Source organism: Eutrigla gurnardus, assembly GCF_963514095.1.
Source record: "Eutrigla gurnardus genome assembly, chromosome: 7".
NCBI classification, from domain to species: Eukaryota; Metazoa; Chordata; class Actinopteri; order Perciformes; family Triglidae; genus Eutrigla; species Eutrigla gurnardus.
The window spans coordinates 19,673,103-19,690,572 of NC_139921.1; the positions used below are offsets into that span (position 1 = coordinate 19,673,103).

At 46.5% G+C, this 17,470-nt stretch overlaps 1 protein-coding gene across 1 annotated transcript; it reads right to left on the bottom strand.

Annotated features, from left to right (window-relative positions):
• Positions 1-2,788: 2,788 nt before the first annotated feature.
• sox11a (SRY-box transcription factor 11a) lies at positions 2,789-4,086 on the bottom strand. Its single transcript, XM_084013501.1, has one exon. The coding sequence runs from the start codon at positions 3,903-3,905 to the stop codon at positions 2,796-2,798; it is 1,110 nt and encodes a 369-aa protein (XP_083869627.1). The 5' UTR covers positions 3,906-4,086; the 3' UTR covers positions 2,789-2,795.
• Positions 4,087-17,470: the final 13,384 nt, after the last annotated feature.

Sequence of the window (17,470 nt, forward strand, 5' to 3'; positions counted from 1 at the left end):
CAGTTGTGCCTATGACAACATCCCGGCAGCTCAGCGTGAGTCATAACCCAATCAGCTCCGGTGGCGCACAATCAAGTATAGCATCACCACGTCATTAGTGTATGGAAGGTATATCATCGTATCCTGCTTTCCACGCTATATTTGACCTACTTTTATGTTGTTTTCTTCATATAACATGAGGAGCTCTCAGTCCTTCATCCAGTAGCATATATCTGCTTTTTTTATTTTACATCCTACCGGCTATTTACTTGTATTCATCTGGAATGCCAGGTGGAAAACGAGGCACTAGGCGGTGAGAGAGAAGAGCTGTGGTGCTCAAGGACCGACAACCGCTGGAACAGTTATTTTAAGCAACAGCACTCCTCACGCTGACCTATTGGCCCCTGTTCCCAACGCACATCTCACCACTGACATGAAGGATTACTGGACTATAAGACCCACTGTTAAGAGTTTACTTTCACATATGAGACCCTGCACATTTTCAGAGATTAAACAGTATCTGTCTAGAGTAAGTGCCATTGTTTATCCCTGAGTGAACATATGTCACATTTAGTCTTTTTTTTTTTTTTTTTCTTCCCTCCCCAGCAGCTCTGTTCGCACAGCTCTCGGGCCGTTCTGTGCCGGGCAGAGAGCTACTTTTCTGAATGGAAGCCAGACAGGCTGAGAGCTCCCACACACTGAGAGGAGCAGCTCCTGTTTCCAGCTCCGTCTCCAAGGGGACCACAAAGCCCACCAATCAGGACGCTCGGTTCCGGCGAGCGGGCAATTCAATTCCTTAAAGCCGCAGTGTCCGTTTTTTTTTAAGGGAAGGCGTTACACAACGAGGAGGGGTGGGGGGGTTGAGCAAAAACAGACAGTAAAGCACCTCAACACTGCAGTTTAAAAGTTTCCTTTTTTTTCTTTTTATTAAATGTGAATTCACATGTTAGTTTGAGCCCATCCATTTCAGAGTAGCCGCCTACATACAAAATAGGCATCACTTTGTCATCACATCCTTTGCAAACGCAAACAAATAACACATTTGTGTACATATATTCACAAACTGAAAGGACAGTCGATGGTGGTAGGTACTTATTTATTAAAAGATGAGTCAAAGACAGATTCACACTTGGAATGTGAAGTAACTACTGCCTAGAACTTCCAACAAAACGTCTTGGCATATAATTAGGTCATATTCCAAAACCTTTTTTATCAAACAGACTTCATATGTAAGACCCACATAAAAATAAACAATATCTGCTTTTTTTGTTGTTTTTTTTAAGTGCAAGAAATAAAAAATACAGGTTTATGGTTAATGTTTTAAAAAAAGAAGGCAGTCTTCAGTTTTAAAATAAAGTTTCATTTCATGAAACAGGACTATGGAATGTTCTTTTTTGCTTGCTTGTTGGAACTAATGCCAGACCACCACTTGTATCAGACTATGCCCTTTCTGCAGAACTCCCATTTCCCCCGAATTTTTTTCAGTCAGATTCCGGTTTGGTGTCAAAGATATATATGCCCATTGCGTGTCAAATTACATTCAAATTGTGATATCAATCCGTTTATATATATCGTATGCATCACACCATGAGGCCATATTGTGTTGTTTTGTATCAGTTCCAGCTGATTTGTTTATTTTTCTGCCTGGACAGGCTTTCAGCATCATAACATGAAATGATGTTGACAGTGCACAAGTCTGTTTTCCCATCACTTGCTACAATTGTTGATGGTCTGTATCTTAAGAGTATATATTGCACAAAAAAATGAGAGGGGGGAAAAACAGTATGTGCCATAAAAAATACCAAAATCCAGTTTCACACCTGCGATTGGGACCCATCCACATATCACGAGTATGATATACATAAACTCCTAACTTTACTATATTACAGTACATATACAATCTTGAAACTAGTTCCAGCTCTGAGGTATGTGTTCCCCCATGATGCCATTGTATCGTCTACAAATACTCAACAAATCTGCTCTACAACTGTACAAAACCTAGTTTGAAATCACAAGGCATTTTTGATGCAAGTTTTTTAACTTAATCCTTAAAACCAGGACTCCCTTGCATGCTAAAAACAAATGATAAAGGGAAGAAGTGCCTGAAACTCACTGAAAGCACAGTAAGTACATTCCCTTTTAACTGTACAAAAATATGCCTGAAAATATCTTACTTTTTCTTTTAAAAAGATGAGGTCTGTTATGTATCAAAATGTTTCCTCCACATCTGTATTTCTGCAGAGGTTTAGGCTGCGTAATTTACCAAACCGGGAGGTAAACTGAATCAGTTACAAAAAACAAACAAACATTTTTGCGGCATTTAGAAATTACATAAACCGTTGTAAAGTAACATCCTGAACAATTGTCAGTTCACAGATTTGCTTTGAGTCAGTCCACAGTCCGTTTTTTTTTTTTTAGCTCCCTGCAGTTTTTTCTTTTTGTTTGTTTTTAAGAGGATAAGATGCATAGAAGTTCACGTATTTTTCCCTTTGTGGTCCATTTAAGCTGAACAGTAAATGCAGACCTACGGAGGGGGAAAAAATCCATAAAACCCTGTCATGCTGCCAGAAAAAAACGTCTGCAGACTTTGCTTTTTTAACGTTTTTTTTGTTTGTTTTTGCTACCAGCTTCATAAGCATCTCATTCCTCAAACCTCACCTCGCCTCCTGGTCCTCCAACTCCCTCCAGGACCCTTCAGACAAAAAAAAAACCCACAGGAGGCAGGGCTAGGGACAACTTGACCAGGACACATATATAATTTACTTTCTCCCTTCTCTGTTATTACTAGAGGAACTTTTTTTTCTCTCTCTCTCAATTCAGTATGTGAAGACCAGGTCGGAAAAGTTCGCCTCCAGCCAGTCCCCGGCAATCATCTCACTGAGTTCTGGCGTGCAATAGTCTGGGAATTCAAAGTGAGAGCCCAGGCTGCCCTCGCTGAAAGAGTCCAGGTCCTTATCCACAAGAGACAGGGAGAGGTTTCCTGAATTGGGGTTGCCCAGCTCCGAGCCTGGGGCGCTGGGGGCGAAATTCAAACTAAAGTCAAACAGCAAATCGTCCGCGTCCTCGCCGGAAGAGGAGCTGCTGCTGCTGCTGCTGGAGGAGGAAGAGGAGGAGGATGTGGAGACCGACCTGGAGGATGCTGGTGAGACAGAAGCAGCGTGCAACGTGCTCTGCTTGGTAATGTTTTTGATATTGTAAAACAGTCTGCTGTTGTTGTTCCGCACTTCTTCGTACATGCTCGTGCCCTCGGACTCCGCCGAGGAGCTCAGGGTCGGGCTCGCGGGCACTTTGGCGACGTTGTACGGCCTCAGGCGCTCCTCGTCCCGCGCCTTAATCCCCATCCGGTAGTCGTCCTCGTACTCGTCGTCGTCGTCCTCGTCGCTGAGCTCACTTTTCACAGTCTTTGGAACTTTCATGCTGGGGAACACGCAGTCCTCGCCGTAGCCGTGCGCGGACTTGGAGCCGCTCTTCGTCTTGATCTTGGAGCACTTCTTGCTGGGCGTCTTTGCCATCTTGCCGCACTTCTCCGGGGACGGCGCCGACGACTTGCTGCTGTCGAGCTTTGGTTTCTTCTTGGGTCTGTACTTGTAGTCGGGGTAGTCGGCCATGTGTTTGAGCCGCAACCGCTCCGCCTCCCGGATGAACGGGATCTTCTCGCTGTCCTTGAGCATCTTCCACCGCTTCCCCAGCCGCTTGGAGATCTCCGCGTTGTGCATGTCCGGCGACTGCTCCATGATCTTTCTCCGCTCGATCTTGGACCAGACCATAAACGCGTTCATCGGTCTCTTGATGTGCCCGGTGGCCGTCTTGCACCAGTCCGGGTTTATCGGCACGGGGCTGCACGCCATAAATTCACTCTCCTCCGAATCGGTAGCCTCCCTGGACATGCTCCCGTCCGTCTCGCTGTTGTCCGTGTGCTGCACCATTGTGTTCCCCCGTTCCCGAGTCACTTTGTGCGCGTGTCCCTCCGCCGCCGCCGCCGCCGGTGTTTTCTATCACGGTCCCCCCTCCGCCCGCTCTGTGCCAACGCGGCTCAGCTCTTGTGTTCGCGCCGGTTCGTCCACGTCCACTGCGTAATGTATAGTCTCAAGCTCTGCACTCTTTTTCCAGAGTTACAAACTGCCTTCTTAACTAGTTATCAGCTTTTTCGCGTCCCCTGCGTCACGGACGCGCCGTCCAATCAGGTCCCTTCCGCTCCGCCCAGCAGACTCCCATCCAAGACTCCCCTTAACCCTTTTTATTCCTCCCCTTCCAGAGCTCTCTCATTGGGGAGTGGAGGTGGGGATTTGTGGTACACAGTGTCTGGGGCAACACGCCGGGGCGAGACAGGCATATTAAACACGCAGTTAGCACTATGCGCTCATGAGACGCGCATCACGCACCAAAGCGCACATAAGACTGCCGTCTATTCCCTTGTTTTAAACGTGAAGGAAGACACAAAAAAGGGTGGTTTATTCTCCAGACTGACAGACACTCAATGCAGACGTGTCTTGAAGGAAAAGATGTAGGCTGTGTGATTATTTGCCTTTTTTCCCCTCCCTGAGGTTGGAGACTGAAGGTGGCGCTTGGACACTGTTGCAGGCGCGTGGATGCGTCGGTGCGCCTGTCTGCCTGCCCGACTGCCTGTCTGCTGTAGAAGGATGCGTTTTAGCAGCTGGTAATGGTTTTAGAGGAAGACTCGATGCTATCATTAACATTAGTATAGCTCATGCGTTTCAGAAATATCCCTTCTGAGTGGCTAAGTGTCTCTGTTTTTTATTTTTTATTTTTTTGGCGTGGGTTGTTTTCTGTTTTGTTTCCATGTCTGCATTTGAGTGAAGGAAATAGGTCAGTAGTACATTCTGCTTTATGGATCTTATGTGTAGTGTGTGAGCACCCAAAACACATTTTTCACGATGTCCCACAGACCCTTACTGAGGAGATTTCTGTTTTTTTCTCCCAAAAGATAAATTTAATATATAATTGTAACAACAGATCATTCTAAAAAAAAGAAACATAATTTTAAAGTGGAAACACATGGATTTCTTATCCATTTGGACGATGTGCATGTTGTATAAAAGGATGCACGCAAAAGCAATAACACATTTGGCTGTGCAGCCTTGAGTTGAGCCCATACAGGCAGGCGTGGATGGGAGGCTCCCTGCTGAGTTTGCTGTGTCAAGAGGCAGTGTAGCATCTAGCTGGCGTCTCCTAAACCTCCCCCCACCCCCTACCCTCACCCCACCCCTGGCTCTGGGTGGTAGCCAGCAGTGCTATTGGAGGCTGGGGCGATAAGGCGTCCTGCTTTTTTCTCTCCGCTTCGTCCCCTAGAGGGCAATCACTTACCCTTTTGAAACCCTCCCCCCACCAAGCCACCGTATTTTCCCCAGCTGGGGCTTAAGAAGTGTCTCTACTGATACAGAGAGAAGCAGCTAGACAGGCAGAGAGAGAGAGAGGGAAAACAGGGGGGAGAAAGAGAAAAAAAAGAGGTGAGTGTGGGGAGGGGGGGTACAAGGTGAAGCAGACCGAGGCAGTTTTAGGTAGAGAAACGCTGAGAGATAGAGGGGCTCTTGCCTTCCCACCCTCGGAGCAGAGAGGCAACCCCCCTGTCTGTGTCTCTCTCTCAGACAGAGATAGGGCTGAAATGCTTTATCATGACCACCCCGTGCTGATTAAGCCTTATCAGATATATGTGTGTCGGAGCAGCAGTCTCAGGAGGCTGGCGCATGCACATGCATGTTTTACTGTCAGCCTGTTTTCTTCTCTTTTTTTTTTTTCCTCCTGATGGATTTATTTGAGTGCTATTTGATCTTCTGATCAGCGCAGGCGTGGGTAGAGGAGGTTATTTCAAATGAACTGATAGCGCGGTATCATATAAATATATTTTTATATATATATATATATCATATATGAGTATACTTCACAGGCACTTATTGACTGCATATCTGTGTGAAATTAGAGGTAATTGTCCACGTTGGTCTAATATTGCACGATGGAAGACATAAATATATATTTGTCCCATATCTCACCCCAGCCTGCTCCGGCCAGCCCTTATCTCTCCACGCGACGGTTTCCTCGCTGGACATGAATCACAAGACTGCTTAATGATGAGCATGCAGGGTGGCTGTCCCGCTCATTAGCATGGCTCATTATTGGCTGTGAATGAGGTGCTGGTGTCAGCCCATACAGCCTATGAGTCATCTTAGGGAGGGTCTCATCGCCATGTCTACCTCACACAGATGCAGCAGTAATATAACCCCCCCCGCCCCCTCCCCTCTATCTCTCCCCTCACCATCCCACACCACACCAACTGCCTCATTCAGTGAGTGGGACTGTGATCACAGCGAGGAGGAGAGGGAGAGAGTTACGGGATAGTAAAACATGTTGCGTTCTCATTTCCTTTTCACTCTAGAGATTACATTTGATTAAACAGTGAGAATCCAAAGAGCTGCATTATCACTGTGTGATTTCTAATACGGTGCTCTTCCCAATACCCCAAAGGCAGATGTTTTAATGTGTATTTGCTGTTTTTTTTTTTTTTTTTGTGTCAAGGGAGAGGACATTTTATTCCAGAGCGATGGAGTGTTGAATTAAGTGATGGCTTTTCTTTTTTTTTCATGTTTTTCGAACATTGAAAGAGGGTTTTCAGGAGAAACAATTCCCTTTGCATTGCTTATCTAAAAGCCCCCCAAAGCAGCTGCTGCTCTCACAAAGGGCCAGTGAAGCGTTAGATCAATACTAACCCTGGCTGGAGGCTATCTGATGCTCAAAATGCATGGATCCATCTCCTCTGCATAGCCCTGAGACAGGTGTGGACTTCTGGAAGCCACTATCTGATGGCTTCACAATGGGTGGGGGGTGGGGGGGGATGTGGGGGGTGCCGAGTGGTGGGGGGAAAGGAGGGGGGGGTTGTTTTGGTAGCACATAAAAACGCAAATTAACTTTTCACCTGACAGACACATTCTCAAGTATCCTGTGTACTCGGAGTGACTTTGTTTATTGCCACGCGGGCGAACTGCTGCCTTTCCAGCCCATATAGTGGAGTCACTTAATGGTAATCTAGTGCTGCGCATAGAGTTTATGGAACAAGTCCCAGCAGTTAGCGAGTCCTAGAAAAGGAAAAGCCACCCATGTCTCCTTCCATACAGACTGAACGTCTTTCCTATCCGGGCCGTGGCTGGAGGTGAAACCTTATATCAGCGTATGAATCTGTAGATTGATAGTTCGTATGTGTTTTTATTTTGTTTTTAGCCATGTTGTTGTCTTAACTTGCGAGCCGATCCTAAAGTGATACAAAAACGAGCTCCGTCGGCCTGACCCGCCTGCCGCTCTGGTCTCATTCCTCAAGAGATCACGGCGTCTTCCTCGAGAAAGAGAGATAAGAGGAGCTCCGACAATGAGGAGGATCTCACAGCAGTTTGGAGGCTGTTGTTTTGCCACTTAAGTGTTTTGCCGCCTCCCGAGGCCATTTTATGCCCCCGTCCGCTGCTTTACATTCTCGACTCAATGCAAATGTATCTCCAGGGTGTCAGGTTGTTTGTTGACCTCCTTGATGTGGCCTCTGTCTCTCAAGGTCTGATGCTTAGCGGATACTTGAGACTGGAGTATCTTGTCGCGAAATGCAAACAGCTGACGCTGGAGGACTGCGCTGGAATGTTTTTTTGTCACACGGACGCACAAATTCAATCAGGAGGAAGCTGGTGCTCTCAGCAGGCCCTCTTCTTACAAACACTCGATCTGAGTTAAGTCTGCTCATGCACCACTGTGTTAGAATCTTGAAGAAAGTATCAGAACTGTTTTCTAAATGCCTCTTTTTCTCGGAGGAAACTAACTAAATAGTGAGATTACTCAGCTTCTGTACACAGGCATGGATTTAAGGTTTTTTGCTATCCACTACGTTAATATATCCCTTATAGTTCCTTTGCAAATACTGATTTTACATTCACGTACGACCCTTAGTGATAGTGACACAGATTAAACTAACAAACCATTTACAAAGCTATCAACCATCAAAACATTCAGCCGTTACAACATGTTTGTCTGCCAGTAATAAATCAGATTAAAAAAAGAGGTATTCTGCAAAATCCGCTATACTTCCAAGTACATTTAACTGACGATGCTACTTTTTTTTTTCGAGAATGCCGACTGTCACCACCGATGATATAACCAAATTCAACAACCTCGCCAATAAACACGGACCCCGCCACTCCAGCGTGCGTTAAACCCCCGAGGGAGACCATAAACTTTGAGCGTGGCCAATGCGAGGCGCGAGGATCCGCGTGGGTGTAGGGCGCAGCTCAATTTGTAACCCAATACTTTGTCACTAAAGGCAATTATTGGACGTGAGATATGAGCATGAGACTTTTTTATTAGCTGGCTGCACATAAGCAGCCTTTATACAGGTGACCGTCTGGATTTTGGGAGGAAAGCATGAAGAGTTTCCCCCCCGTCTCTCCCTCTCTCTTCCCTGTGCTCGCCCCACAAGGCGAAGGAGGGGGGATGACATCATCTTGGAGCAACTCCAGCTTACACAGTACAGTATGTTCTACAGTAATCATATTGCCATGTCATTCCCCATAAGCTCTGGCCATTTAGATCCTTTAATTATACAGCAGGAGCACCGACGCCGTGTTTACCGTAAGAGTCCGGCGTACCTCGGTGTTGCATTTTACGTTGTTGCTTGTGCTAATAAACGTGTGCGGAGGAAGAGCCCTCCGGGCGCTCGCAGCCACCGTAATGAGAGTGTGTTTAGTCTGGAGACTGTAGGACTAATGCTGATGGATTGTGTGGCTGCAGGTCAGGTCTTGCTCTCTCGCACACACCGGTGGAGACAATGGAAGGAGCGAGGGAAAGTTATATTCGTGAGATTATATATAAAAAAAACAACAACAAAAAAACACACATACATCGGCGTCAGCGTTTGCCGGGTTCATCCGAGCCAGATGAAAAGGTCACATCGTGATCATGATGTTGTTTACAGGCGGTGGAGTGGTATCACGGGGAGTCAAACATGAAGCTGGAACACTATCAATCGGAAGAGGAGTGGATGTGTTCGTCACTCAAGCGGATTTCTAAGAAGCACGGGACGGTTCCCGCTGAAGTCATGAGGCTCTGCTTTCCTGCCGACCAGCCCAGACTTGCCCCCCCTAAAGAGATAAGATAGTGTTGACTACAGGCCACTCTGTGTGCAGACCAGTGAGGGGCCTCTGCTCTGCTTGTCGGAAGCCCCCCCCCCCACCACCACCTTTCCGACATCTCTGAGGTCAGTGACCACTTCAGTAACTTCTTCTTTCATGGCACAAACATGTGCAACCTTTTTGACTGACTTCCAGGATAGACTGTATTCTGCCCCCCCCCCCCCCCCCCCCCAAGGCTTTGCACTTCACTTTTTAGAGTGTGGTATAAACACTTTTCATTCCCACCGTGGTCGCAGAACCACTTCTTTTCTCGTGCGGCCGTCCCTCTAGTCACCCTCGGTCGCATCCTGTGCTCTGAAGTTTTACTGGTTTATGATCTTTGCACCAGCAGTGGAATGGTAACAGTTCAAAGCAGCGTGACAAATTGAGAATCCATGCCCCGTGGACAAATCTCTGGCAGCATTGTGTTAGGTCTTTAAGGTTCTTTTTTTTTTTAATTAGTAGGTATGGTAACCCAGACTTTAAGTCGGGGATTGTTGGCTTTATTTTTTTTCCTCTCTTGACGGCTTCCTCACGTTTCCTTTTATTGATATTGAAAAGATAATTAATTACAGTAAACTTGTACTAACATAACGAGCTTTATCGCCGTCACCATCTGATACATTTTCATCTCCCAGAACAACCACAAAGGCAAGTTCTATCATTTCATGCGATTAAAAACCTGCCACAAAGAGTGTTTATTACACAAATGAACGCAAGAGCACTATGGCCTGTGTATCACCTACTACAACAGATGAATGGAGGGTGGGGGGGGGCTCCAACATAGCTGGACAAAAACAAGCATTGCGAAAAAGAATCCCCCCCGCATCAATCAGTCTTTAACCTTGAAAAGGAAAACAAGAAGAAACGGACCCATGTGGAGACAAACACCTGAAGCAAATCTGAGCATTCACTCTTGTTTGAACAGTGACCAGATAAGATAGCTCAAAGTTATCAGTGCAAGATGAATTCCCAGAGGAACCCAGAGGAAGGGGTTTCATCAATGTAGTGGGAGGGGAGAAAATCAATCCCTCAAACCACATGTGGTGACAAATAACCACCGAAAAAACTGGAGCAGGAATTAGATGTAGCCCTCTGTAGCTTTATTCAGTCAAAAACAGTCGGGACAAAAAGATGTAAAGGATGATGAAACGCAACGAGTAAACACTGTGCGACATTGTAAACATAATCACAGTCATGTGGGTCAGAATGAAAACATACTTCTTTTTTTTTTATAGTTGTGGAGCCGGTAATCACCATTCTCAAAGCAGACAGATTTGACCTATTTTCCATGCATTCATTTTGGCTGAAAAATGAGAAGTGGACCATTATTAGAAAAAGCGTACATGTATGTACATTTGAATTCCTTCCAACACAAGTCTATAGAGAAGGTCATTTCAATATCAACCCTTATACGGCGGCCCGCATCGCAAAGGAAAGTTCCCCTCAAATGTATTTATGTTCTGAGTGTTCGTCTGGAGAGACCAGTGGCGCCGCAGAAACGGCGAAAACTTCAATGGAGTCTGGCGACTTCCTTTTTACTTTGCATTACATATGCACATATAGACTGGTATTTTCCCTCCAGCATCCCGTCCATATCACAGCCGCGGCATGTCCCCCCCCCCTCCATACGCTGACTCGCTGCCCTTTCCTTCATGTCTCTTAAGGATTTTTTCTGAGACAGGCTTCAAGAAAGATTTTCATAAATGTCCTCTTTTTGCAAATCCTCCTCAACCGTCACTGAGAGCCATCTCTATCTTAACAGTAAAGGTCATTGGAGGAGACTTAAGGATATGGAAAGGCTAAGCTGTGTGCATGGGAGAGTGTTTAACAACTATCTAGAAATCAATAATAGAAGGTTTGGTAATGAGTGTGTCAAATCACAGCCGCGGACGCACTCAGGTGTGGCGCAATTTTTAAACATCTGGATTTTGGAAGTTATTGTGAATAGTCCCTCGGTCGGATGTGGCACTGTGATTAGACGCTGATGATGTGAATATGTGTGTATGATTTTCTTTACTGATTATGTTAATGTGAGAAATTAATCTACTTCTTTAAAAAAAAAAAAGGCTTTATTCCCCGCATATAAAAATCCAATATCGTCAACACTGAACCTCCAGTTCATTAATCCTCTGGCGGGCTCTTTTCTAAACCGAGTTCTAGTGTAAATAAAGGAGCTCAGGATTACAAGGTGAGAGCCGTAAGACAATTCGGATAATGAACAGGAAAAGCAAAGTTTCAGGAAGCCATGGGAGAAAGAATGGATTTAGTCATAGAAAGTGTGAGCGGATTAGCTCTTCTCTTATTTCCAACATTTCCTCTTTGATACATCCCCTTACACTAATCTCATTATGAGTGTCTGTCAAGCATACATGACAATTCATTTTAACAAGGTAAGTCTTCGGCTCCCTTTTAAATCCACAGCCCCATCTTCACAAATGAAAACACACGAGAGGTTCCTCTAACAAGGAAAAAGAGAGCAAGGCTCAGCAGTTTTTGATCATTTCAAGCCCGTCTAACAGAAATAGTTTAAATGTGAATGTGTGTTTTTTTCCCTGGAAATGTGTTCACTGTGACCATTTGTGTGTTTAATGCTGTAAATGACCTAAGAGGCTCACAGTTGGTGCCTGCAGTTTTTCTGGATGAAAAGTACCCATAAAAAAAATCCACATTCAAGAAATACCCATGCTTCATTTTGTTTCCTGTGTATAGTTCACTGTGTATCTCTTTCTGGTGGAAACTTGCTACTTCACCCCCTAAAATCAATTGCAGTTCATGAAAGTATGAGGAAAAAGAAAGGGCAGCTCATAAAGCACTGTGTTCCAGATAAACCTGTAGAGGAAGCAACACATAATTAGAGTCTTGTTAATTGGGGAGGACCATTATAGCGCACTTAGTGTGATGCTCGACTAAATTGTTTGCCGACGGAACGTAATGATTTTTACACGCGGCAAATGCGCCTTGCCTGCCTTTTCTCTTTTAACAAGAAACGTGCAAAATATCCCGAGGCATTATATTTGAAGTACTTTATATAACAAGCTGATTGCATAAATATTACATCGCCTCTGTCTGCAGCCTATAGTGCACCGCCCCGTATCTGTGTCTAACTTTCAAAGCAGCGCCGGCGAAGGTGGCCATAACACCCTTCAAACTAACCGTCGAGATACATCGGGGACCCCCTCGCGATCTCTATCTGTCCGTCACTGGGGTAATCTCGCCATTGTGGATAAATACCGTGAAAGGTCTTAAAACACTAGGAAGGCCGCTACCTTAATCACGGCTAATCCCCGGTAGCGAGACGTGTCTTGGGGGGACACGGGACGGACACATCACCCCAATTAGTGGCAGCTATAGCTTTAAAACCCTGTCATTAGGCGCCCATAACCTTCCTGTCACTCAGCGTGGAGGCTGCAGCCTCTACTTAGTGCGCCGCCGCAATTTGTCGTAATCACGTGCGACGGCTGCGTGGATTGGAGCACGTTGGTGACGCATTCCAAGTAAATGCACATATACTTGGGATTTGTAGTGGTACATGAAGTCAATGTAAGTATACAATTTTCAGCGAGGCAAATTGGACATTTGCCACGTTGCTGGCGGGCGTATCACCTTAATAGGCTGATTTATGTATGACATTCACACTCCCAGCATTAATATGAATAGAACAGTGAGAGCGGTAGCGTCGCCGCACCGGGTGCCCACACTGTCCACGTCCAATATGCACCGTGACTGACGCGTGAGAATTATGCCTCAGAAAAGGAACATGCATTTCAGATCCCCTTCCTTTGGTTAATGAATGATAGGCGAACACGTACGTTTTTGAATATCCATATAGCTATCAGCTCAGTATGCAGATAGGGGTCCCCCGTGTTTTAGTGGGAGATAGCCTTTGCAGGCCTTTTGCTGGTAGACAGTGGCGCATTAACTGCTATCTCGGCGACAGCACTACCATTAAGCCTTCCACAATAAGAGCCGGGGTCAAGGATGAAGTTGAATGACAGCCCGGGATGAATATAATTTCCGAGGAAGCGATAAAGAGGAGGTAGGGGGGGGGGGGCTTGTACTCGCACTAAAAAGCGGAATAATAATTTTTTTCACCAGGTGGCCCGCTCCGACATATTTTCATTCTTTGCGCCCATTCTCGAGCGACGGGGTCAGATATAAAGGAGGACAATGACCAACGGGGGCGAGATTGATGGCGGGGACGGAACGGCGCCGGCGTAATCTCGGCCAAATCAAAGCTATTCACCGTTAATGAAAATAAGAGAGAGACCACACTGTAAATCATCTTATGGTCTAATGTATTAGTGATAATGAATTCACGCTGCCACATTTAACCTTAGTTTTGCAATTCATTATATTTGAGATTAACAAGGGAGGGAACTTAAGTGAACTGTCTGCGGGGAATTACAGCCGGGGCCTCATTGTCAATCAAGGATTGTGTTCCGATGTCTTTCATTAGGGTTGGAGGAATTAAATAAGACTTTCTTTTAATGGCGGGTGGCTCTCCCATTTAACGCTCCTCTTGCTCTCCCAAGATGGTTAACTCTTCATTACCCAAATTAAAGGCATCCATCTCGGGCTGGCTCCTGCCACATTGCCATGACCTCTACCTGTCAAAACTTTCATGTAAGCTCGTGAGTGATGGATGATACCCCCCGAACCCCATTGTCAAAATTATCCAGTGACTGTCCAACCCTCTCTGATCCATTCAATCCATCTCCCCAGGCTACGTGCCACCAGCCATGATTTAACAATGAAGCCCGGGCGCTAATTTACTCTCATTGAAATTAGAAACTACCTTTTAATTATATGCCTGGGAGTGTTCTAAGAGTTCACCGGGATCACACCCGAAGCTTTTAACTCGACTTTGCGGGGGCTGATCATTTATATTCTTCAAACGTGTTATTCCAGGGGTCGTTCAACATACCTAGGACCGGAGGGAATTCAAGAAAAAAAAAAACATCAGGAATAGGGAAGAAGGAAAGTGTCGGAAATCAGCGTTCGCGTTTGAAGGTCACGGCTGTTAGAGGATGTGATAGGATGGTAAAAAATATATATATATTTAACGACCCAATGCAAAGAAACATTTCTAATCGGTGTTTGGAAAATGTCCGAATAGACGTTTGAAAACCTTAATATATGCAGGTGGAGGTCTGATCAATAGATGATATGAGCTGTGGGTGTTACTGGTGCGGCACTGGAGTTGCATCACGCTCGGCTGTTTATAGAAAGTCTTTGTTGACAAAGGAAGCGCACTTCTCTAAACTTCTAAACCTCCCTCTTCCTCCCTCTTTCCTCTATATTTGCATCACCTTCAGACACATGTAAATATTCAAACACATGCCACACGTCATACATAAAACATGATATAAGTGGTCCCACTCTTGTCTGACCTCTTGTCCTCCTGCTCCTCACCCAGACAGATGTAGATAACGCTCCAGACACACCTCACTTCCTGGGAGGGGAGCTCTAGCTTCCTGGGAGAGGCAACGGCCGTCCCCCCCGGAGCCCCGAGGAGTTCGACAGCTACCTATGGAGAGGGCACGTCTCTGACTCGCGGACCTGCTCCGAGGCTTCTCCTCTCACTTTGAGATCCTCCGTGTACCTGTCAAAGGGTCAAAAGGGTACGCTCGCAGCAGACAACGGCACTGTGTTTGTGTAGCCGGGGTGTGTGTTTGCGCGGGTGCAGTGTGTGGAGTGTGTGTGTGTGTGTATGTGTGACCCCCCTGTGACAGATGCCAGGCTGTTTATGTGTGAGGTGTGGGAGTGCCGGGTGGGCAGGTGGGTAGACGTGCATGTGTTTACGAGTGCATGTGTGAAGGGAGGTGTATGTGTGTGTGTGTGTGTGTGTTTGTTCCAGCAGTAGTATAATGTGAAAAACAGCACTTGTCAGAATGCGCGGACGTGCGTGCCAACGTGGTTTTTGAATGCACGGGGGTCTGTACTTGAGTTTCACTGCGCCTGAAGTCAAAGCGAGAACCTGCTAGCGGGCTCCGGAAACACAGAAAAAAAAAATATCCAGAAACCCGGAGCACGACAACAGATGGGGGGGCTGCTCCGGCAGCCAAGCAAATGATGAGCTAATCGCAGCAAAAGGAGGTGACCATAGTTGGTTACAGCTTATTCAGGATTATGACTCAATCACGGAGGCTTATGGCACTTAGGTAATTATTTAATCAAAGAGTGAAGGAGTCAATAGAAGTCGACAAGAGATTAATTATAAGTCGGGGATGACTTCAATTCATTGTTTTTACTGGTCCTCTCTCACTCTCTCGGCGGCGGCGGCGGGAGCGAGAGTTGATGGGATCATCGGAAGGGTGAGTGACAGCTCTAGTGGAGCAGGAATAATCGAGAGTGGGATAGTTAACACGAACCCCCCCTAGCACGGATGGAGATCAATACTATGCTACCCTTGATTAAAATGTTTAATTAGCTGTATTAAAGTGCGAGGCGAAGGAGAGAAAGCATCCCTCCTCCTCTGTGGGTGGATCAGCGGGGATCTTTAACATCACGAGCTAACTGTTGCGCCGCTATCTCCCACGGCGCCTTACAGGTGGCCCGGGCTATATGAAACATTGTGACACAGACCCTCCCGATCCCACGTCGGATAAGCTATGGCGAGAGGGGGGGGGGGGGGGGGGGGGGGGGTTTCTGAAGAGGTTTGACCGCCTGACAAGCAGCGCTGACGGAGTGCCCCTTAAGCCCTCTGTGACAGCACAAGGAGAAGAAGCAGGCCAGTGGCAACAAGGAGAAGGTGTATGAGTCACTCCGCCTATCCTTAGTAACCTGCCATTATTTATAGCAGACGGTAGGAGGATGAAAGGCACCAGAGGATTCTCTCTCACTGATCTGCCGACAGCTTTCTACTAATCGTCATTCCTAAATGTATAGGTGCTTTCATGTTGACCCGGCGTACAGTATCTTCTCATCAGAGATCTGCAGTGGTGATACACAGGATAGACTACTCCCACAAACGTCTGACACATGACCCGAGGAAACGGCTAATTTAAGCAGAAAGTTGTGCATCTAATTTGTTTCATACCATTTGACTCTCTTTGATGATCCACGTAAGTTTAAGTAACACGATTACGGCTCGAAAAGAGGTTGTTTCATCTTTCCTGTATCACTCATCCAAACGCCTTAATCCCGAAGAGGAATGAAGCCCTGGGAAGCCTTCGTGTACGCGCTGATTCTCGGGGATTCCCCCCTCCACGTGTTTCATCCAGTCCTGCTGTTTTATTTGGCTGACGGGGGGAACAGGATGTGAGATTTTCACCAGCAGAGGAAAAGCAAGTCGAGACACAGAGATGGACGTGACTGTTAACTCCCGGATCGTGTCACCAGAGAAGAGAGATAAATGGTGAAAGGAAAACAAGCGAGGGGAAGCGGACTATTTTTCTAAAAGCCGCACGGAAGTTTCTAATTATATCCACTCGGAGACCTATAACCTCCACGAGACACTCGCTGCCACGCCGTGACACGCATTCGTCCAACACGCACACACACACACACACACACACACACACACACACACACACACACACACACACACACCTAACCTTTGCTGGCCTTGCAGTCCCCTCGGAGCAAGAACCAAATTAGACGGCGAGAGAAAAGTAACGTCCCCCTGCTTTACTGATGTTAAAGGCCAGTAATCTCTCATTTACGCTGACATTAAGGAGAAGCAAGTTTCACAACAACATACTCCTGTCATTAAAATTGCGAGGGGAAAAAGAAGAGAAGGTGTGTGTGTAAAAGGGGTTGATTGAGGGCAATGCTGTCATGCCTGGTAATATGGAAGCTAAGCCACAGAGCCCCCGGCCCCAGGCGGGCAGATGGTAGGGTGGGCAGCGAAAAGGGGGCGAGGGGTCCCCTGTCTCTAATTCTCAGCTGCACTTGTAAGATACGCGCTATGTATGAAATGTGCTGGCAGGGATCCACGTCCTTCAACTCCTCGTGTACCCCTAGCGACTCCACCCGAGCCAGCTGTGTCTGCGTGCGCTCACTGGGCTCCGACGGCGGGGGATCAAAACAACATGTGAACCAGCCGTGACACCGACGGCCATCCGAAACGAGCAATCGGCCCGCCCGCCGCGGTGTAGCCGTGGGAGCCGCGAGGTGTGCGTTATGCGAGCGGGCGCCGCGCATTCTGCGTCTTCAAACACAAACGATGGCTAATGCATTAGTCAGTCGTCGTGTCACACCGGGATGTTGTTGAACACAATTAGCTCTTTGAGCCGCGGTGGAAAAACCAAACGTGAACCAACAGGAACCTTAGAGCTTTGTATTCAGATCAAGGGAAAGCTTCTTCTTTTTTCTTCTTTTTTTTTGGTGTG

Coding starts and splice junctions, on each gene's coding strand:
- sox11a (XM_084013501.1), bottom strand. CDS start 3,905: ATGGTGCAGCACACGGACAACAGCGAGACGGACGGGAGCATGTCCAGG.